The sequence below is a fragment of the Rhamphochromis longiceps genome, linkage group LG7 (assembly GCF_057381845.1).
Source record: "Rhamphochromis longiceps isolate RC_006_pf linkage group LG7, R_longiceps_female_GT1.1, whole genome shotgun sequence".
Lineage (NCBI taxonomy): Eukaryota > Metazoa > Chordata > Actinopteri > Cichliformes > Cichlidae > Rhamphochromis > Rhamphochromis longiceps.
Window position 1 is genome coordinate 32,470,224 of NC_140563.1, and position 22,845 is coordinate 32,493,068.

Here is a 22,845-nt window from a genome sequence, read left to right on the forward strand (position 1 = left end):
TTTATTCGTAAATCAGGGTGGAAAATAAGTATTTGGTCACCTCAAACAAGGACAATCTCTGGCTCTCACAGACCTGTAACGTCTTCTGTAAGAAGCTTTTCTGTCCCCCACTCATTACCTGTATGAATGGCACCTGTTTGAACTCATCATCTGTATAAAAGACACCTGTCCACAGCCTCAAACAGTCAGACTCCAAACTCCGCCATGGCCAAGACCGAAGAGCTTTCGAAGGACACCAGGAAAAGTATTGTAGACCTGCACCAGACTGGGAAGAGTGAATCTACAATAGGCAAGCAGCTTGGTGTGAAAAAATCAACTGTGGGAGCAATCATCAGAAAATGGAAGACATACAAGACCACTGATAATCTCCCTATATCTGGGGCTCCACGCAAGATCTCATCCCGTGGGGTCAAAATGATCATGAGAACGGTGAGCAAAGATCCCAGAACCACACGGGGGGACCTGGTGAATGACCTGCAGAGAGCTGGGACCAAAGTAACAAAGGTCACCATCAGTAACACACTACAACGGCAGGGAATCAAATCCCGCAGTGCCAGACGTGTTCCGCTGCTGAAGCCAGTGCATGTCCAGGCCCGTCTGACCCACACCCTTTCCACTATTTAGTTATCAATACACTACAGAAATCAGAAATACCTCATTACAATTACATCATAAGTTACATGTCTTATTATTATTACTATTATTATTATTATTATTATTATTATTATTATTATTATAAATGTATTTATTAATATTATATATATATAAACACACATCAGCATTGTGAAAATATTGGACAAGAACACATTATCAGAGCTCTACCTCCTCCCTGTACCCAGCAAAAAACAATCCCTTGAACCTTGACTTTGACCCTAGCTTCCTCATCTGTCACACCAGCCCTCTGCATGTTCTCCTTCACTACATCCATGAATCTTCTCTCTGGTCTTTCTCTTTTCCTCCTGCCTGGCAGCTCCATATTCAACACACACTACTTACTTATTTATCCTTACTAAACGATAAATAATGTTCAGATGGGTTTTATGGTGAGGTTTCATATCTTGTGGGACAACAATAAATTAATCAAAATCTAGTTAGCATGAACTGCACACAGGCACAGATACCTCAGAGTTAATGCTGTCTAATATATACAATATTAAATGGGGATAGTTAACTAGACCTTAACAGGCTGTAAGCATCTGTATTTTTGCTGTAAATTTAGATATTTTAACATGAAAGTCTGATGATTAAAATTAAGATTTTAACCCTCTGATGCATAGTGGTCACTGGAGTGGACAGCTACTAAAACGTACATATCTCTTTAATGCATTGGTTTCTATGGTGGAACTGCATATTAGCCTCTAGAGTGTCTAGAGTGCTCTCTGCTGCCATGCTCCATTGAGGTCAGTTCAGTGTTCAGTTAGTGCAACTGCAAGTAAATTTCCTCTGAATCAAAGATGGCAGACAAACTGTCACCCCTGCCGACCACTGCTTGCATATCCTGCTAAAAGAGCCCAGCAGGTAAAAAAAAAAAAAAGATGATATGCAGTAACATCTAGGGAAGGATATTATCTGTTTGGAATAAGAAATTGTTATGTCTAATATGTAGAAAACTACGATTAACCATGTGTCCAATGAAGTGGACATCATGCATTACCCACTATATTTTTTTAACATAAGTCATAAATTGTCTCACTGTTTTTTGGGACTGTTTTGGTTATAAGTAAGCGTATAATTGTTACATTTATAAGCTACTCAAATATTATATATATATATATATATATATTTAAAATATATATTTTTGTGCAGATCAGCTGTAGTTTGAGTTACTATAATAATTATTTTATCATATTTTGTAGACTTCAAATGCAGCAAAGAATAAGGCAGCGTAAAGAATAGTCCAGGAAATTCCATCCAGCTCCAGTGATGATGATTTCATTGATGAGTGCAGTGATGATGAGTGGCTGCCAGAGCAGAACAGAGACATAGGCGCTACGGATGATGAAGACACAGACAGTCAGGATGCAGAAAGTGAGAACGGGGCAGGATGAAGAGGAAGGTCAGCGTTATCAGGGAGCTGTGGGAGATGGGTACATGGCAGATCTAATTGATAATATAACATACAACACCAACTTGTATGCTCTACAAAAAGGGAAAGAACTGTCAGTAACAGGAGAAGAGATGCAGGTTTTTTTAGGGATCAAACTGATTATGGGGTACATTCGGTATCCTAGGGCACGAATGTACTGGTCTAGTGAGGACGGTCTTCGTCTTGGAATAATTGCAAATGCCATGTCTGTAAGCAGATATGAGCGAATCCTGAGATACCTGCACTTTGTGGATAACTTGACTTACCAGCCACCAAACACAGACAGGCTCTTCAAAATAAGACCAATCATACGTTGTTAGGGAAAATGTTCTAAAACACTTCTTCAGTAAAGACTCAGAGAAGAGAAACACAGAAGTTCTTGCTAGCAAGGGCAGTCTCCACACTGAGAGACTCCCGCGAGAGAACTGCCCTGATCTTTATTTATACTCTTGAGCGTATGTGTGTGTGTATGGTGTGTGTGTGTGTGTGTGTGTGTCACTGCTGATCAAAAGGGTCATATAACATACAAACACAAAAGGTACATCCTTGGTCATAAAGAGGGTAGTCTCCCCCACCCTAGATGGCACGGTGAGGAAGTCCAGCAGTTAAAGCACTTAAACTAAAACAGACATAGCTACGTTAAAACAATAAAACAAGGTGCGACCTCTCCCACGCTCCCAGGATGTGGGGTGAACCAAGCCTGCAGCCTGCTAGAGATCACACATCTTGTCACTACACAATTGATTATATGCCTCTAAGTATACATGGTTAAACATTTCCTAATACAAATAACTACAAACAGCATCCTACCATAAGCAAACTTATATCACTAAAAGATTATACTGACTACTAAATACAATTTTCCATTGACATACGTGCTCTTCAGGAGACATTCAAGGCAGCAGCAGACCCTGAGGAATTTCAGTCAGTTGATGAGCAGATAATTCCTTTCAAAGGCCTACTGTCCATCAAGCAATTCATACCAAAAAAGCCCAAACCCTGGAGAGTGAAGGTATGGGTGAGAGCAGGAACCTTAGGCTTTATGACAGGCTATATGGTTCGACAGTTCTGTCATCCACATGATCTCGTCCTGTGCTGGCCAATCCCCTGAAGATGTTGCCAACAGATGGGTCAAGAAGGAAAAAAAGATGACGATGATCCAAAAGCCCTTCTCCGTGGCCCTTTTTAATCAACACATGGGTGGGGTTGATCTTGTTGACCAATGTCTGGCAATGTACCCCCACAGACGTCGAAACAAGAGGTGGTATATACCTGTGTGCCATTGTGCCCTGGATGCTTTGCAAACTTTCGCACAGCCTAGGTGTGATGAACATAGAAGATGCAGAGACTAAGATGTCAGTTTGTGTTTTCTTCCAGCATGCTAATAAGGGCTTGGTAATACTGTCCTGCATCGTTATAGAACTGTGTAGACTCAAAAAATTTTCTTGTTGGAGATAGTTTGCCATATTCAGGTGTAGGAGTCACAGCTAGGACTGTTGATTGGTTTTATTATTTACATCTAAACATTGGGGTTATATGAGTTGAAAGTTCCAAAAAATTGCTGAGGTGTTTTTCAAAGGATACAAGCAAACAAGGGTTTGTATATTTACAATAGAACACAAGATAATTCATTTTTATAGTAAATTCACAGCATTTCATGCTAAGTGCTGGGGCGCATGTAGTCCACTGGAGTGGACAAGTTTATAACTTTATATATTTTTGGGAAAAAAAGAGTTGAACATTTTTTTTCATGTCCTGAGAAGAATAAAAGCAATTAAAAAAAAAAAAAGCTTGACCAAGGCTTTCATAATTCATGCATCAGAGGGTTAAAATGATTCCCTGTGGAATTGAGTTGAGTTGTTTTTTTCTAAATCAGAGAGAATCATTGCTGCAGTCAGGAGTATATCAGTACAAGACAGATACTCCAGATAGCAGACACATCTAATGTGTGCTGCTTTTAACACTTACTGTATGGAGAAGTGTTGCATCTACCACAGGTGGTCATGAGCTACACTGGAATTTAGTTGTGTTGAGATTTTGTAGGCCATATGTGTCCTAAATACCACAACATACTTATATTTGGCCCATATAAGGCAAACACACTCACCCCGAGTCAGATGAACCTAAGAAAACTACAAAGGGTCCAGATTTAGGCCAAACATTCAGAACGATGCAAACATCATGAGCCATATGCCATTACTTTATATTTTGCTAGGAAAATGGGAAAATAGGTACATAATTTTATTGAAACATATGCAAGCGTACATGGAAATACACTATATAAGGTAAAAAGCAAGTTTTTACAGTTCTAATGAGCTTGAAAATCAATATTTGGAACAGACCATGAGGCAGACCCAGGATACACAGCAGAGATTCTGATTCTATGCTGGGGAAAGAGTTGGATGGATGGATAGATGAATGCGGCCTCATTTAAGCTAAACACTCATAGTTATTTTGGGTAAAATACAAAATAAACCCAGAGTTGAAAACGAAGTGGTTCCAAATTTTTAGTTTATCAGTCTAGTTATGTCTTTGGCTAAGAGGGAAGCTTGTCACAAAATCACAGTCTTATTTTTGCATTTTTATTTCTGCATCACACATCTACAGCAAACGTTAGAGAGGAAGAGAGGTCAGGTGAGTGATTTTCTCTTCTGATAAAGACTTTTATTCTTTGTTTTTGTCTCTTTATTGAACTCTTATTGAAATGATAGCAGACGTTAAATACTGGACTTTGTTTAAGTACAGATGTACAAATAAACAGTCGTGATGGTTCATCTGTGGCTCCCATTTGTGTGTCTGTGTGTGAGAGCAGATGGATGATTCACTGGCCCACAGAGTAAAAACAGAAACTCATTTTCTGTGTTCTCTTTGTTCAGATAACAAAAGGACTCACAGGAGTATTTCATCTTCCAAGATCATGTGACCTCCGACCTCCCCACTGTTGTTAACGCCACAGCTGACCCTTTAAACTGCAGCTCATTGAGCGTGCTCTCTTATTGTTGTCCGACCCCTTGTGGCGTTTGATGAATGTCTGAATTGTGAATGTGATCAGAACAGAGAAGAGGCATGCAAACCGTCCTGTCTGAACCTGTTGGACCTGAACACAGTGGGGTTTGGTTTATTTTAGCCGTCAAGTTTTGATTCATTGCAGATTAGCCAGATCTGCTCTGGGGGAGAAAGTCAGCACAGCATAACTCGGTTCAGGTCAAAAATAACAAGGTCAGAAAACTAAAAAAAAAAAACTTTAAATGCATTTTTGACACTTTCACTTCTCCTTTGCTAACTCAAAAAGATATAACTCTTCCCATTTCCCTTTCATGGGAGGTTTTTATTGTGAAATATAAAGGTTACTAAAGGTAACCCAACAGAGATCAATAAGTGACTGAAAAAGGCAGTGAATGGATCGTGTGTGGCAGTTGTGGCATTAAAAATAGTACCTTAGAACAGCAGAGCAGTGATTATGACATGACTCATAGTGTCTCTTCATTGTTTATTACCCAGCTTTATCAGGGATTGGTCTTTGTTTGATGGTTTAAGTAGCTGTGCCGCAACAGATCACTCAAATATTCATCTTTTGTTTTCTAACAATGCTATTGGTTCAGAGCCTGTTAGGGCACAGAATATGCCAGGTTATTTTTTTTATATGTACAACTGGCTCCTTGGTGTAAGTGCAAGCCAGATCTCTTGGATTCAACCCAGGAAGATGCAAAAATCCCTTCTTGAGAAAGAAGGGTATAAAAAAACCTGCCAAATCAGACAATCAGTTACAGTTTATGAATGAGGAAGCAGCTAAAATAGATTTATTAGTGTGAATGCTTGAAAAGCATTCACAGTATTGTCCTTCTAATCTTTATTAGTGTGAATGCTTTTTGGCATCTAACTCCATCAAAACCATTCAACTTAGAAAAACCGTTCAAACACCGTTAGATTCCTCTTCTTTTGGACATGACTGCTTCTACTTTTCTCATTTTTAACATTTATATTTTTAAAATTATTCAAGTTTTTTCAACAAATATTTCCCATGTATTTCAATGGAGAGACCCTTCAAATTCTCATTCAACTTCCTCCTCTTTAAACTGTATATACTTCCACATACATTGACATAGAGCCACCATTCAAACTTTAAAACGAAGACAAGACTTTCAACTATTCAACTTGTATTTATCTTTTCAATATCTATTATACTTTTTCTTCAGTTCCAGTTTAAGTTTCATACTTTTTTTCCACCCATTTCAGAGTTTATAATGGGTGTGTATGGGACGGAATGTTGCCGCTAGAGTGAGACAGCTCAACTGCTAGAGTGAGAGGAGGGGGGGAATTTATCTTAAAATCTTTTTTTAAAACTGCTGCTGTGTCCGCAGCGTTTGCTCTACAGCCATCATTTTACCCTCAAAACATAGCCATCGCTGTCCTCTTTCATCCAATGTGTTTACTATTGTAATATGTGTTATGGTTCTTTCATAAATGTCACCAATGCACAGCCTCCTCCCTCCAACTCTTCCATAGACTCTGTTAAAATGGCTCAGAAGGTTTGTTTGAAAACCAGAAGTACAGGCTGTCTTTACACTGTCACCACGTCCATATAATAAACTCCACAGGCATGAAAACTGAGAATTTGGTAGACTGGACATTGCTGGCATTCACGGTGAAAGAATTTTGTCAATACAAGTTGTCGTTTTCTTTTGGGAACGATTTGTTTTGGGCTGACTGTTCATTTTAAGGAGCAAAAGTGAGGTGCATGTCTGTGTGCGTGTGTATGGAGCCATTGGGTGCAGTCTCTATAGCAGGTGTTAATTTGGGTTGAACCCAGGACTGTATAGGCGTTGGCTGAATAGCAGTGGTGTTCACCTTGGGGTGTCGGTCAGAACACACAGGACGCACAGATAAAGGTTATACCGTCTTTACTGTGATTCCTCAGCTTAACAGCACAGTACAGCAACACAGTAATGCAACCGCAGGCTTACAGAGTGGTGAGGGGTGTGGGTGCGTGTGTGTGGTAGTTCTTTAGCGACGCACACAACTCCCACCGTGTGTAGACATCCCCTGCAGAGTCAGTCTGCCAGCCGGCTCTTGCTATGTGTTAGCTCCAACTCTGATCACTGGAACATGTGCTCAATAGTGCAACTGTGCTCTCTCGCCACAAGGGCCCCCCCCCCCCCCCCCCCCCACACACAGCTGACAGCCTTTCCAACATAGCCGCCCCCCAATTTGCGGTGCAAATTGGCCCCATGGAAAGGCTGTTTATACAGACGAGGGCTCCCCCACCTGGTCATCCTCATCCTTGATCGCCGGAAGCACAATCAGACGTACTATAGGCCGGGTGTATGTTTTGTCACGTATCTTCACCTCTGCTGTTCGGGTGTGGCCATCAGAACCAGTAAGAATCTTCGTCACTCTCCCAATCTGCCATGATGCTCTGGGTAGCTGTGGATCCACCAGCAGAACAACTGCTCCCTCTGTTATGTCCTCCATGGGTCTCTGCCACTTCATGCGAGTTTGGAGATTAGGCAAATAGTGTCTGATGAAAGATGACCAGAATCTGTCCACCAGGATCTGCGAATGTCTCCATCTTCGCCTCCCTAGCGCTTCGTCTGCGGGATACACTACCTGAGGTAGGGAGCTGTCAGGCCGCCCCATGAGCAAGTAGTTAGGGGTCACTGGATCGATGTCAGCCACATCCGCAGAAACATAACCTAGGGGTTTGGCATTCAGGATACCCTCGATTTCCGTAAGAACGGTCCTGAGTACTTCCTCACTCACTGTTTGAGAGCCAACAGAGGTGTATAAGGCGTTTTTGATAGAGCGGATTTCTCTTTCCCAAGTGCCTCCGAAGTGGGGTGCTGCAGGTGGGTTGAAGCGGAAACGAACCTGCTGCTTAGCCAGTTTCTGCTGGAGGTCTGGACTCATGATGGAGAACGCCTGCTGGAGCTCCTTTTCCCCTCCTTTGAAGTTTGTCCCCTGATCTGAGTAAACTTCTGCTGGTTTCCCTCTTCTCGCAAGGAACCTTCGGAAGGCCATCAAAAAGGAGTCAGTGTCGATGGATGTCAGGAGGTCTATATGGACGGCCCGAGTAGTGAGGCACTTAAACAAAATGCCCCATCGCTTCTCCCTGCGTCTGCCGATCTTGATCCAGAAAGGACCAAAGCAGTCCATACCAGTCGAATAGAAGGCAGGTTTGAACAGCCTGAGGCGGGCAGGCGGCAGGTCAGCCATTTGCTGGGAAGCTGGGTTTGCCCTCCACCTACGGCAATCCATGCAACTATGTTGGTGCCGCTTAACGGCCTCTCTACCTCGCAGGATCCATACAGTCCGCCGAAGCTCAGCGAATACTCTCTCTGGGCCAGGATGACCGAGACGTGCATCCACATCTTGAATAAGTAGTCTGGTATACACATGGGTGGGACCCAGGACCACAGGGTGTACAACAGACAGATCAAGGCTCTCTGCTCGCCGCAGCCTGCCACCGACCCGGATCAGTCTATGATTGGCATCATACTGCGGTGCTAGGCATAGCAGCCGACTGTTAGCCGGTATAGATTTGCCTGCCTGTAGTAGGTGGTAGTCCTCTGGGAAACAGTCCATCTGAATCTGTCTCAAGATCCGTTGCTCTGCCTCGGTGTAGGCCCCTGCAGTAGGTGAGTTACTCCCAGCTGGGTCACCCTGCATCGCTGCATTTTGAATCTCCTTAGCTGTGGCTTCTACTAATTCTGCCCATGTGTTGAATCGCTGGGCCTCTGGGGTTTGATTACCCGGGGTCGTGTTAGCCATATGACATATGGCAGAGCGTTTTAGCTCGGTGCCATCCTCTGGGTCTGATGTACCCAACGATGGGCAGGAGGGCCACCGGTCAGGAGGTAGGAGGAGGAAATCTGGTCCTTGAGTCCACCTATTTGGGCTGGCCAGTTCAGTGAGACTTTTGCCCCTTGTGATGTCATCAGCTGGGTTTCTTGTAGAATCCACATATCGCCAGTCATTGGGGTTAGTAAGCTCTTGAATTTCTGTAATCCTGGTGCCAACAAACACCTTGAAATGGCAGGATGTCGAATGCAACCAGTTGAGGACAGTGGTTGAATCAGACCACAGCGTACATGTGGTCACCTTGAACGTTAGCTCAGTCTGAAGTAGCTTTGCGAGCTGGGCTCCAGTGAGTGCAGCGCAGAGTTCGAGTCTGGGAATAGATATCTGCTTCCTTGGAGCAACCCGTGATCTGGCCATGAGGAATGACAGCTGCGCATTACCATAATGATCTTCTGATCTCAGGTAAGCCACAGAGCCATAGGCTCGCTCTGATGAATCGCAAAAGATATGTACCTCTCTTGCAACGTCAGACAGATCCATGTGCGGCAGTGTGTAACATCGTGGCAATGTTAACTCTGATAAATGCACCAACTCCCCCTTCCATGTCTTCCACTGGTGCAGCAAATCATGAGGTAACTGGGGGTCATCCCAATCTCGATGCTTGTCCCAGAGTTGCTGTACAATAATCTTGGCCCTGGTGGTGAAGGGAATGATGAACCCAAGTGGGTCGTACTGACTAGCCAGGGTTCGATATATGTTCCTCATAGTGGGCTCTTCATAGTCAATGGGTCGGTGCTTGAGGCTGAGGGTGTCCGTCTCACAGTTCCAGTTCAGTCCCAGGGTTGATTCATGCGCTTCTTGTCGGTCCTGTGACAGCCAGAGTTCCAGTTTGTCTGACCGTGCCTCGGATGGCAGATGACTAATCACTTCTGGCCTATTACTAGCCCACTGCCGAATTTCAAAGCCCCCGGAAGCCAGAAGCTGCCGTAGTTTCTTGACCAACTGCTGGGCTTCTTCAATCGATGGAACACTCTGTAAACAGTTGTCCACATAGAAGCACCGTTCGATGGAGAACCTCACCTCCTCTCCTGGTTCACTATGCAGGAGGACATGCCGCTGTAGCGCAAAGGAGGCACAGCAGGGACTACATGTTGTCCCAAAGGGAAGGACTTGCCATTCATAGCTGTGAGGGGGCTCATCCCGATTCATATTGCGCCAAAGAAACCTCAGGAGCGGTTTGTCTTCCGGGAGTAGGCACACCTGGTGAAACATCCCTTTTATGTCACCACTGATGGCAATGCTGTGTTCTCTGAAGCGCAGGAGCACTCCAACCAGAGAAGGGCTCAGGACAGGGCCAGGCAATAGGGACTCGTTCAGGTTAAGTCCCTTGTGTCGAAAAGAGCAATTAAAGACCACTCTATTCTTGCCATTGTGCTGGACCATGTGATGAGGTATGTACCAACTCTCTTGGCTCTGAGAGGCAACCTCCGGTTGCAGTTTGGCTACAAACCCAGAGGTCACCAACCTTTCAATCTCGTCCATATATGCAGCAGCCCTAACCGGGTCTTTGCTCAGACGTCTCTCCATACTCCTCAGGCTGGGCAGTGTCGCTTCTTGGGTGGCCTGAAAAAGTGGTGCATCCTTCCTCCTCAATAAGGGTGTGGCATACCGGAGCACTCCCTTAACCTCCACGTGCCTTGTTCTGGCCTCCAATATCTGAAGGGCTTCATGATCCTCCCTCGACCTTGTCACCTCCTTTTCACTCTTATATGGTAGAACATCCACTTGCCACAGCTTCTCCACATTCCTCTGGAGTTCAACAGATAGGGGGCTGCAGGAGGTATACAGACACTGTTGAGACTGTAACTGTGACTCAAGCGACTTTGCAGGCCCTTGCAGAGTCCATCCTAGTCGGGTTCGCATCGCAGCTGGCCCTCCTGGTGATCCAAAGCGCACAGGCTCTATAGGGTTTATGAGATGTGGGTGATCAGCCCCAATTAGCAACAGGGGCGAAACTCTGCTGAAGGTTTGTAGGGGCAAGTCCTTCAGATGCCTGTACCTTCTCTTGAGCATAGTAACTGGATATGAATGCTCAGCTAAGCCAAGCCGCTGAGCAGTGAAAGCATTAGCTATGTGGAAGGATTTCTGGGGCTGCATGATAGGGGACAGTGTGAATGAAACGCAGGCCCCATGTAACGTTTGGATATCCTGACGGATAGTTCTCAAGGCGAGGTCTTCAGGTGTGCCTGTTAGGCCCAGTTGCTAGCTGCAGAGGAGAGCAGCATGGTGCGGTCAGAGCCATCATCCAGGATGGCATAAGTGTCCAGAGTTTTGTCACCATTTCTCAGGAGAACTCTAATCACTTTAAGCAGAACACGGGTAGGATCTGAAGGTTTATCTAGGTGGAGTATTTCAGTTGCAGAGCTCACCAGGCAAGTACCTTCCTTCACACTCTTGACGTTGACCTCATGCAGGATCTGAAGGTGTTTGCCTTGACATAGGCTGCAAGCTTTCTTTAGATTGCACTGTGCTGCTTGATGTGATCTGCCACATCGCCAACAACGCTGGTTTGTCTTAATCCAGTCTATGATTTGAGCCTTATCAAAAGACTGGAATACAGGGCACTGACTCAGATAATGGTCCTCCGTATCACAGTAGGGGCAGTAAGCTTTCAGCGGGCCTTTCTTCTTGCTATGGACAGCTGGTTTGCTGCTCACCGACTCGACAGGCTGCTTCGTCGGCAGATTCTCTGAGCCATGCAGGATAGTGGCCATGCGCTTTACTGACTTCGCCTCTCTCAGGCGCTCTGGTTTCTGGATGGCCCTCTCCTTCTGCCCTGTAGCCCCAAGCTGGGTACTGCTATCTTGGCACCATGTTTCCAGCTGTAACCAGTCTGAAAAGTCTGTTAGGTTGTATACTACCCCTGGATGGCGACACATGTGTCTCCGGAACTCAGACCTCATTTCAGCTGGCAGCTTACTGAGGAGCCGTGCCACGTGAGAGCCACATTTCAGTTCCACTTCGCCATCCGGACCAAGGGTCTTCAGCATACCAACGAGAGCCCGAATCTGCAGTGCGAATCTTTCAAAAGCCTCCACATCTCCGCGACGAATGTCCGGTGCATCCATAACACCGGCAATCTTCCTGAGGGCTAACTGGTGGGGCTGACCAAACTTCTCCGATAGGGCTGCCATAGTGTCAGTATAGGGGGATGGAGAATTGAGATATGCATCAGCTATGAGACGGGCTTCATCTAGTTTCAAATGATCCATCAGTATCTGAAACTTGAAAAGCTCTGTCCCATCCGGTGGCAGCAGATTGTCAAGTGCCATCTTTAACCGGGCAAACTCGCTTGGGTCCTTCTTAATGAGATCAGGAATACTCGGAATTGGACCCCTGTATGTTTTCTCTTGTGCCATTACATGTGGTGGCTGGTAGGCTGGGGATGGATGAGGTTTATATTGCGATGATGTTGTGATAGGTCTTGGTACCTCGGTGACGGGCTGCTGGCTCCAGATGTTGGTGGGGGCTTGACTCTGGAAGCTGGGATAAGCCCTAGCAGAAAACTGCTCCTGCCAAGGAGGCTTCAAATGTTGCTGAATGATAGGTGGATGTTCAAACTGAAAGGAAGGTGCACTGTTGGGGAATGGCGGGGTTGGCCGACTAGCTGTCAGTGTCTGCTCCTTTAACAGCTGTAGTTCACCCATCATCCTATCCAATGTATCAATCATTGTAGTATCCTTGGGTGGAATACTCTGAGCTGTTGGTGGGTGAAAGTATGGCCTTTGGTATTCTTGTTGAGCATGGATGTCCTGCCTATTGTCATACTGCGGCCATGGACTCGTTCGTGCATCTATTCTATGTGTATGGGAACTAATTGTGGGGACACTGATGGGCTGCATACGTTGGGAGGAAGACAGAGGGGGTACATGTGTTGGGGGTGATCTCTGGTCCTGTTGCTCCGACAGGTAACCACCTCTGTCTGGTTCATGTGTTTGGGCGTAAGGCTGAGGTCTGCCATTCATACCATACTGCGAACCCGAAACTGCAGACATTTCCCATGGTCGATGGAAAGGAGAAGGAGGCTGATGGTTCAGGCCATCCCTACCGGGCACATGCTGCCGCATATCCTGCAGATCATTCGGAGAAGCGGTCCATTCATCCACGGTGTGTTCCCATCCAGGCTGACTTGTTGGGCTAGACGAGCGGGAGGTCTGTACAGACACTGCCGATGGAGCGTACTGCTTTCGCTCTTCTAGCCCGGGTGCATACTGTGCTGTGTACGAGTGACGGTAGGGTGTCATGTCTCGTTGGTGGCCCACCAAGCTCACCTCATAGTCTGCAAGGTAGGGGGGAGGTTGTACTTGGCGCCTTGGGCGAGTTGATTCTGAGACATCTTCACTGGAGAAGAAACTAGGCTGCATCTCTAGGATCCAAGGAAAGCACCATCCGGCTCGAAGGACCAATGTTAATTTGGGTTGAACCCAGGACTGTATAGGCGTTGGCTGAATAGCAGTGGTGTTCACCTTGGGGTGTCGGTCAGAACACACAGGACGCACAGATAAAGGTTATACCGTCTTTACTGTGATTCCTCAGCTTAACAGCACAGTACAGCAACACAGTAATGCAACCGCAGGCTTACAGAGTGGTGAGGGGTGTGGGTGCGTGTGTGTGGTAGTTCTTTAGCGACGCACACAACTCCCACCGTGTGTAGACATCCCCTGCAGAGTCAGTCTGCCAGCCGGCTCTTGCTATGTGTTAGCTCCAACTCTGATCACTGGAACATGTGCTCAATAGTGCAACTGTGCTCTCTCGCCACAAGGGCCCCCCCCCCACACACACACACACACACACAGCTGACAGCCTTTCCAACAGCAGGGGTCACCAACCTTTTTGAAAGTGAGAGCCACTTCTTGGGTACCGATTAATGTGAAGGGCTACCAGTTTGACACACACTTCTCAAATAACAAATTTCCTCAGTTTAACTTAATTATGTGTTATCATTAATAATTAATGATATTCATCTATGTACGGACACTAATTATGTTAATTATTTTTCACCATAATTATAAAGAATGCAAGTAGGAAACAAGGTAGGAAACATAAATATCAATATGCAACGCTTTATTTCTATATATCTCTGCAAGTATTTACATTTTGAAGTGATCACTTCTACAACATTTTCACTTACCACTAACAAATTTTAACAAATCATGCACTGTTACATACATTATTTTTGTATGTATGTAACATACAAAAAATCAACTTTCAAATTTTACAGAACTTTTCACCAAATTGGCAGCATTTTAAAGCAAATTGTCACATGTTACACTTAACAAACACATTTGTTTTTCAATAATTAAATTCAACTTTGACATGACACTGTAATGTTGCCACTGAGAACATCTAATATGGCTTTCTTTGTCTGTTAGTGGGAAACCTGGCATTGCATGCTGTTCACCAGTGTGTTGTAATCTGGGGTATAACTTGACACTGCAACTCTGAGTGAGTCTTGCAGATGTGCATCGGAGAGGCGTGTTCTGTGTTTGTTCTTGATGAAGTTCATGTCAGAAAAGGCTGATTCACAAAGATAGGTTGAACCAAACAGGCTGGCAACCTTCATAGCTGCTGTGCACACACCACTGTACTTTTCTGTGTCAACAAGGCACCAAAAGTTTGGTGCACCCAGATAGGCTTTGAGGTGGACGTCATTTTGCAATGTTACAATTTCGATTTCCACCTGTCCAGCATCCAAGCTGAACATTGAACTTAGTTGCTCAGCAATGCATGTTGTGTCCACATTCATGAAAGGATTGGAAACAAATGAGACACATGGCTCAAGCTGATCAAGGTCACAAAACCTGTTCTCAAACTCTTGACCAAGTCGGTTTATGACTTGAGTGTACTTTTCTGCAACTTTGTCAAAAGTCTCAGATGCAGAAGCATTGTCTTTCAGCACCATCTGCACAGAGAGAAAGTGCAGCACCTTTTTTCTCTGTAAATGCACAGAGAAGATGCTCATCTGGGCTTTAAATCCATTTAAAGCACTTATCATGTCAGCAACAGTCTTACCTTTGCCTTGCAGCTCACAGTTCAAATGGTTCAGTTTCCCAGTAATGTCTGTTAAAAACGCAAGGTCAAGTGTCCACTCAGTGTCCTCCAGCAGAGATGTGTCTTCCCCTTTGGATTGCATGAACTCCTTGATTTCACCCAAAAGTGACAAAAAACGAAGCAAAATCTGTCCCCTGCTGAGCCATTGGATTTCCGTATGTAGTAGCAGGTCACCATATTCAGCTGACAGCTCCTCCAATAGCACCTTGAATGTTCTGTGCTGTTTAGCTCTGGAGCGGATGCTGTTTATGATCTTCACGACGGGAGTCATGACGTGCTCGAAGCCGATCACCTTTGCGCATAACGCCTGCTGGTGAATGATGCAGTGGTAATGCATGAAGTTTGGGAACTCTGTGTCACCTTTACAGTGAGCGATGAATCCCGTATGTCGGCCGATCATAGCAGGAGCCCCGTCGGTAGTCACTGATACCAGCTTTTCCAACGGTACCTTTTTCTTCGCGAAAAACTCCTTCACCGCGTTATAGATGTCAACTCCCTTCGTAGTTGTCTTTAGCGGCAGGAGTGTCAGAAGTTCTTCTTTTGTGGAGAAACCATCAAATACCATCCGGATAAAGACCACCAGCTGTGCTGTACTGCTGCTGTCGACGGACTCGTCACACTGGATGCTAAACCAACTGCACTTTGCCAGATCCTGATCCAACTGATCGGCCAAGTTCCTGGACATAGCCGACACTCTTCTAACAATTGTAGTTGCCCCCAGCTGGACATCAGAGAGAGTGGAGATTACATCGTTTCCATATTTCTCGTCTTTAAGCACAGTTTTTGCAATTATCATCATTGCTTCTTTGAAATACTCCCCGTCTAAAAATGCCTTCTTTTTCTAAATCATGAAATGTGTAGCTCTAAATGAGGCTTCGGTTGCTTTTTGAGAGTTTTTCACCGGTCTCGTGAAAAAAGACTGCTGTTTGCTCAAACCTGCCTTTAATTCGCGGGCCTTTTCCGCTCGCAGTGTGCTGCCCTTTGGGTATTTAGCATGGTAGCTTGTGTGACACGTTCGGAAATGTCTCTCCACGTTGTGCCGCTTTGCCGTTGCCACAGTTGCCCCGCAAATGAGACACATGCATGAATCTTTCACAGTGGTAAAAAAGAACTCTTCCTCCCATTCACTGTGAAAATTATATGTTTTCTTCCTTTTTTCCGCCATGTTTTCCTCATCTCCTCACCTTTGCCTTTGCTGGTCTTCACGGCAACTGTTTCCGTGGAGACCAGCTAGCACTAAATATTAGATCATGATCTAATATTTAATAATAAACTTTTTTTTAATATATTATCTCTAACAAATTAACACCAATGCAATTGTGATTAAAAAAAAATAGCAAGAAAAAATAAAAATAGATGCAGCTTACTGGTAAGTTGTTATGGTGAGCTATTTTTAGAACAGGCCCGCGGGCGACTCATGTGGTCCTTGCGGGCGACCTGGTGCCCGCGGGCACCGTGTTGGTGACCCCTGCTCTATAGCAACCAGGCTGACACCTGCCTGCCTAACGAGCTCTCTCTCACTCTGCCAAGATTCATCTTAAACACTTCTCTTTCAACTGCTGCTGTGTCCACAGTGTTATAGCCATCATTTTACCCTCAAAATGTCGCCATTATTGTTCTCTTTCCAACACTGTGTCTTTCAAAGCTCAGAGATGTAAACTTTTTAAATTGTGTTGATCCAAGTGGAGGGATCACATTTTAGTCATTCAGTGATTCAAAGAATATGAACTTTTAATATTCATTCAGATGTTTTCTGACTCTAAATTTTCTTTTCTCATTACTTAGGTTTTTCTAATTTACCTTTAAAACATTTTCAGCTATTTTCCAACTTCTTCTTCTGTGTAAACGTCAGCTTTTAGCACTTCAGCACTTGTGTTTTCAGGTGCAAATTTCTGTATTTTTCATCTCATTCAACATTTTTAACTTAGAATTCAGCAATTAATTCATTTCAGTGCATACATTCAGATTCAAGCATTCACACTGCAGTTTCTTCAGAAAATGCACATTCTAGTTTTTTTTTAGAGCTACAAATTCCAGAGTTCCATTTAATTCATCACATGAAGGTGGTCATAAAGGCAGCTCTTTGAAATGAGCATCTCTGAAAGGATCATAGACTGGTTTTATATATGGATGTGGATCAACCAGTGGCCTTTTTTTTTTTTTTTTTTTTTTTTTTTTTTTTTTTTTATTAGCCGCTGCCTTGTATGGTTTCTGGAGCCCAAAGTAACCATATTTGGATAAGAGGGTGGTGTGCTAAGTTGGATGCTGTATGACAAAACAAGCCTTATTATATGTCCGATAATTCCATTAAAAATGGCCCAAAAACCAAGACTAGGAATTTCGGTGATTTTAATTAGAGGAGGTGAGGCCTACAGCTCTCTGTGCCTCTACTCCTGTTAATCAAATCAACCCCCAAATTCTAAGCCTTTACAAAATCTAAGTAAGTGACCGATTATTTAGAAAATTCCCCTGAAAATTTTCTCTAAAGCAGGAAACTAATCATAGAGACCAACTTATTTTTCATAGCAGGTTTTAATCCTTTTTATTTCTAATGTAGAGTTGAACACTTTAGCATTGGAGTCTGTGAAGGCTGCCTCACTTTTTGAGCCAGCCTCAAGTGGCCATTAGAAGAACTGCAGTTCCGTATTGGCTTCCTTGTTCAGCTGCAGATGGATGAAACAAAAATTTTGTTTAACTTTAATTTTCTGTCTACGTTTTTCCTCAGGGAGCTTGATCCGGGATACATCGAAGAGTTTATGCCTTCAACGGTTTCTCTTTCTGCTCTTCCTGCTCCTCCTCCTCCTTCTTCCTTTCCATCGCCGCCACCACCACAAGAACAACAGGAACAAAAGACGCACCGGTCATTACATCACAGCCCACCATGTTCGGCAGTCCAACTACGCATCAGAAACCGGTAGGAGGTGGCTGAAAGCCTGTATCACCTTCCAATCAGTTGTGTCCTCAAATGGCAGTTATCCAATCATTTCTTGCCACCTGTCTGTCTTTGGAGTTCTCCACATGCGGCTGTAGTATACAAGGGTTTTAGATCGTGGTTTCTTTTTTCTGCCTTTCTAGGCAAGAAATATAACCATGGAGAAGAGTTTGTGTTCATGTGGTTATGATATAATTGGCTAAAATTAGCGTGCCATCGATTACATTTTAGGATTTTTTGCTCAAGCTCTTAGGATCAGGAGCTGTTTGAGAGACAAAAAAGGTACTTTAACACAAGCTCTCACTTTTTAAAATCAGTTGCATTAAAATTACTAAGAAACTTAATTTATAAGATATATTTAAAGGTACTTTTTGTAATTACCTACTGCAGGAAAAGATCAAATTTTCACCACTAGGGGCAACGTTTTACCACTGGGTGTGTTGTGTTGCCTTAGATATGTGCTGGTGTTTGTTTGTCATTAGGGGTCCAAATCCAGAGGCTGCATCCTCCTGAGGACCCAGCCTTCGTGGTCTACGTGGGCCAGGTCCTCCGAAGGCCGGGTAGGCCAGAAGTGAGGGGCTGTGAACCTGGACGGTCTAACTTTCAGTTTTGCGTCACCAGCTGTCTCGGTGGAGTTTAATAAACTAGGCCGCCTGCTCCTTGCTATCGAAAATATAACAGGACACTGGAGTAAATTCTCGATCATCTAACGCTTCTGTTTAATCGATTTTTCAGTTGACGTTTATTCAGCTGTAATCTCAGCCAAATCGATTTACTCATGAACAAATAAAACACTAAAAAACAAAAAAACAATCCATTTTTATTTTATCTAAGTAACTTATATACCATGTTTAACCATGTTTAAAAGACTGCGGGGCGTTTGAAAACACTGTGCTGGGAGTTCGCTGTTTTTGCTTCGGCTAGCTATTGAGCTGGTGGGTAACAGACCCAGAAAGAGTAATAAGAGTAATATTAAACCTAAGTAGCTGCCGCCATTGTTGGAAACTAGAACTGGCTGGGCCGTGCTATGAACTTTGGGATATAGTGGGCCATGAAGGATACACCCGACCCATCCTTCGAATCTGGGGAAAAGGAGGATGCATTTGTCGGCTGCATTTGTCGGAGTCTACGAATTTGGACAGCCTTCATCGCGCTGCTGTGATGTAATTGGTCTATAAATCCGGCCTCAGGAGGATGCAGCCTATGAATTTGGACACCTCCATTGTAAGCAAGAATGTTTTCTTTTGCCTGGTTAAATAAAGGTTAACTTGACTCAGTGCTGCATCTTGTGGCAGAAATTGGTACTATATTGTAGTACAGTCTGGACGAAGTTTAACTTCTGTTGATATCTCTTCAACATAATACAAGGACATGTTAGAGCTGATGGCTTTGGTTAACTTTGGAAACTATTTTTAAATGCAGAAATTTAGAATAAGAAGCTTTTTAATGTCAGTATGTAAATGACATCATACACATTTAAACAAAGAGGGCCATAAAAAGAGAGGATGACAGTGTGCATGTAATTATGGTTACAGCCATTGTGTTGCTCACTGGGATTTCCTGCCAACTATTCATTAACAATTCCTTCCAGAGTCAATAATTCTCCCTTTATTTTCCTAAATGTCAGTTGGGTTTATGCCATGCAGGTTAAAACAGGAAGTGATGTTGGCGGTCAGCTGAGGATGTCTTCGGCACCGGTGTTAGGATGTCCTGCATGTGTTTCCTTTGGGTGTGATATTTATTGCGATGTCCTGTTGTGTGTTTGTGACCTTAAAAATCAAGCTCAGCTCAACAGGAAATAAAACTGTGTTGTTATGGTAACCACCAACCAGTGACTTCATCAGCAGCATCATCTTTATAGCTTCCTGTAATTTGCGTAAACTCTGTGATGTCATCAGCTTTGACCGTTTTTTGTTTTTTTTCCCCAAAATTCAGACAGTGTTGAAGAGCTCATTTACAATAAACACTTGAAACGATGTTCCTGATTCTTACAGGATTTTAATTTCTTTGGAACTTGAATTCAATCTGCAGGAACAACTTCTAAGATAAGCTGAACTTAATATCATCCATCTATTTACTTCCGCGTATCCAATTCAGGATTGCGTGAAGCCTATCCCAGCTGTTATAGAGTAAAAGTCGGGGTAGACATTGGGCAGGATGCCAGTCTGTCACAGGGATAGCACACACAGATATTCCAATATTCACACCTATATGGGCAATTTAGATTCCCTAACTACATGTGTTTGGACTGTTGGAGGAAGCGGAGTACCAGGAAAGAACACAAACACAGAGAGAACATGCAGAAAGTCCTGGTCTGAGTGTTGGATTTGAACCCATGACCATCTTGCTGTGAAGCAACAGTGCTAACCTCCTGCCCATTTATATATCACTTATGAATCAAATAATAATCATTTGGTTTATTTCTATATGATAAAAAAATAATTGGGGATTGATTTCACAATCCGATACAAAAATAGATTTATCTCTTAAATTTTTCATTTGCAGACCTCAAGGACCTTTGACGCTGAAACTGCCTCATTGTTTTAGTGTTATTTAGCTCTGCAGTCAAAGGTGTTTAGTTTAGTCTGAGGTAAACTAAAGAAATGATGAATTATCTGCGGTGTGGACATCCATCAGTCTCTCGCGACAAAGTCTATAAATGCTAACACCACTGCACCAGGGGTTCATCCTAATACAGAGCTCAGCTCATGTTCTGGAAGGGTTTGTGTGTCTGTAATTAACGTCACAGACTCAAGGGGGTGCTAGTGTGACTAAGCACAAGCCTGCGCACCAAACTGCTTTTCCCTCTCTCTCTCTTTTTGCCTTGCAACGTGTGAAACTCATAACTTCACGACATATCCAAGACTTTCATTGGGAAAGGGTGGCTGGGGCTCCACAGCGAACTTCCTGCACATGCTTTTGAGCATGGTGCCTGCAACAACACGGTCATTAAAATGTACTCCAGCAGTAGTCTCAAGGAGCCAAATAAACAAGCAGAGTGACTCCATTCTTCCACAATTCCCTGGGCCCTGGGTGGTTATCAGATGCCACTGAGTGGTGCTCGTGTCTTATTGGTCATCCAGAAACAGGAAGTGGGCCATCAGAGTCCCATGAGGCTGGGTGTTAATCTGGAGAGGACAGACAGAATGATTTATAAACACACAGGCTCTTCTATGCCTTCTTCATCCCTCTTTCCCTCATCTCTCCTACAATCTTTCCCTTTCTCTTCACTCCTTTTTCCTCCTCAGAATGTTTCTTTAGTTGAATCACCACATTTTTCTGAAGCAACATCATCACATAGTTACTCACATACACTACTCTAACACAAACAACTCCCTCTCAGGCACAGCTCAAACACAAACCGAGCAGGCCAGTCAGTGCATGCGTTCACCTCGATCAATCGATTTGAGGATTAATCATACCTCCTAATCTCCATTTGGCTTCACTCTGGTTTACTTTACTTAGGTTAACTGCTGGGGATTACAATAAGGCATTATAAGGAAGAGACACAGCACTCAAAGCATCCTGAATAGAAATCTTTGGTTGGTCTACCATGATGTCATGCAGTCTTATTCTGAAGCCTCGTGATGAGTGTTTATGACGATTGGATGAACCAGGGGGCGATCTGACTGTGTAGTCTATCTTCCTTTCGATAAGCTCGATAAGCTAAAATTTACAAAATGGACTTCACATCTGACACAAAGATAGCGACTAAGCTCATTAATTCATCAGAGAAGTGTTTACTGAGGTCCCATAGAAGGTTTAAATGTGGGCTTCAGTCTTCAGGCCTGAGAACTACACCTGTCTTTGACTCTGTCTATTGCTGTGGTTGAATAAAAAAAATAAAAGCAAACCCTCATAACTCGTTTTCCTCATCACTTTACCTTAGCTTCAATGGAAAGCACCAAGGGAGTAAAGAAAAGGTGTGAAGAAGGTATAAGGCATCTTTGGGATACAGCAGACTTGTGTAAATAGCATCCACCATCACATTATTAACCTGTGAGGACTTTATTGGTGATGACCCGTATCCTCTCTAACCCTGTTTTTGCCTTTCTCTGAAATATAGGATTAGGACTGGTATCATCACTGATTGATAATGACTTACACCTCAAGGGGTTAAACTGAAAATGCAACTTAAGCAAACTGAACTTTTTTTAAACCTAGGGCAGATTTTCCTTATCCATAACTTGAACTGGCATGGCGTTAATTCAGAGGCATCAAACCAATCTCTGAGTAGGTTTCAGGTGTTCTAATAGGCTCAAACGCACCTCAGCTGAGTGGAAACCCGTATTATTGTTTTTCTTGCATAGTGTGTTCAGTTATACAGTTTAAACAGACACTGGAATAGTTTTTAGGGGTCTAATAGTCTATAGGGACATACCCAAAACAATGGAAGGAGCTCCAGTGGTCCCTGAGTGAGCACATTAACTGGTGAGATATTGTGTACTGCTATTCTTACTCTGTGGTTTGCAGTATTTTGATTAAATAACAGTGATTAAATTGTTGATTTTAAAGATGAATAAAGAAGATATATATTTAACACACACATATGTTTAAGGTGTGTGTGTGTGTGTGTGTGTGTGTGTGTGTGTGTGTGTGTGTGTGTGTGTGTGTGTGTGTGTGTGTGTGTGTCACAACTGTGTTTTGACACAAACACACTAGTAACACAAACCAATTTTGGATTTTGGGCAAGGGAGACAGATAATTATGGGCTGGAACAGTTTCCCACGACAACAGAAAAGCACAAGAGAAAATTAAACATTTATTTGTTCTACACCAAACAGATGCTTTTCTAGTAGTTTTAAGTGAACAGATCTAATATATACTGCAAACTGATTGAACTTTTCAGTCTTTTATAAGACTGGACTTTTAAAAATGTACCTGCCTGTAGTCTATCCTTCAAGCTATGGTTGGCGAA

The 22,845-nt window shown here is 43.5% G+C and overlaps 1 protein-coding gene and 1 pseudogene across 2 annotated transcripts in view; both read left to right on the plus strand.

Moving 5' to 3' along the window:
- Positions 1-22,845, plus strand: part of shroom3 (shroom family member 3) — an 82,828-nt gene that overhangs the window by 22,493 nt on the left and 37,490 nt on the right. For both annotated transcript variants that reach the window (XM_085413385.1, XM_085413386.1), the window contains exon 3: positions 17,721-17,909. In XM_085413385.1, coding sequence (XP_085269511.1) covers positions 17,721-17,909 — 189 coding nt within the window. The remainder of the gene's footprint in view (positions 1-17,720; positions 17,910-22,845) is intronic.
- On the plus strand, positions 1,240-2,406 carry LOC146665667 (uncharacterized; annotated as a pseudogene).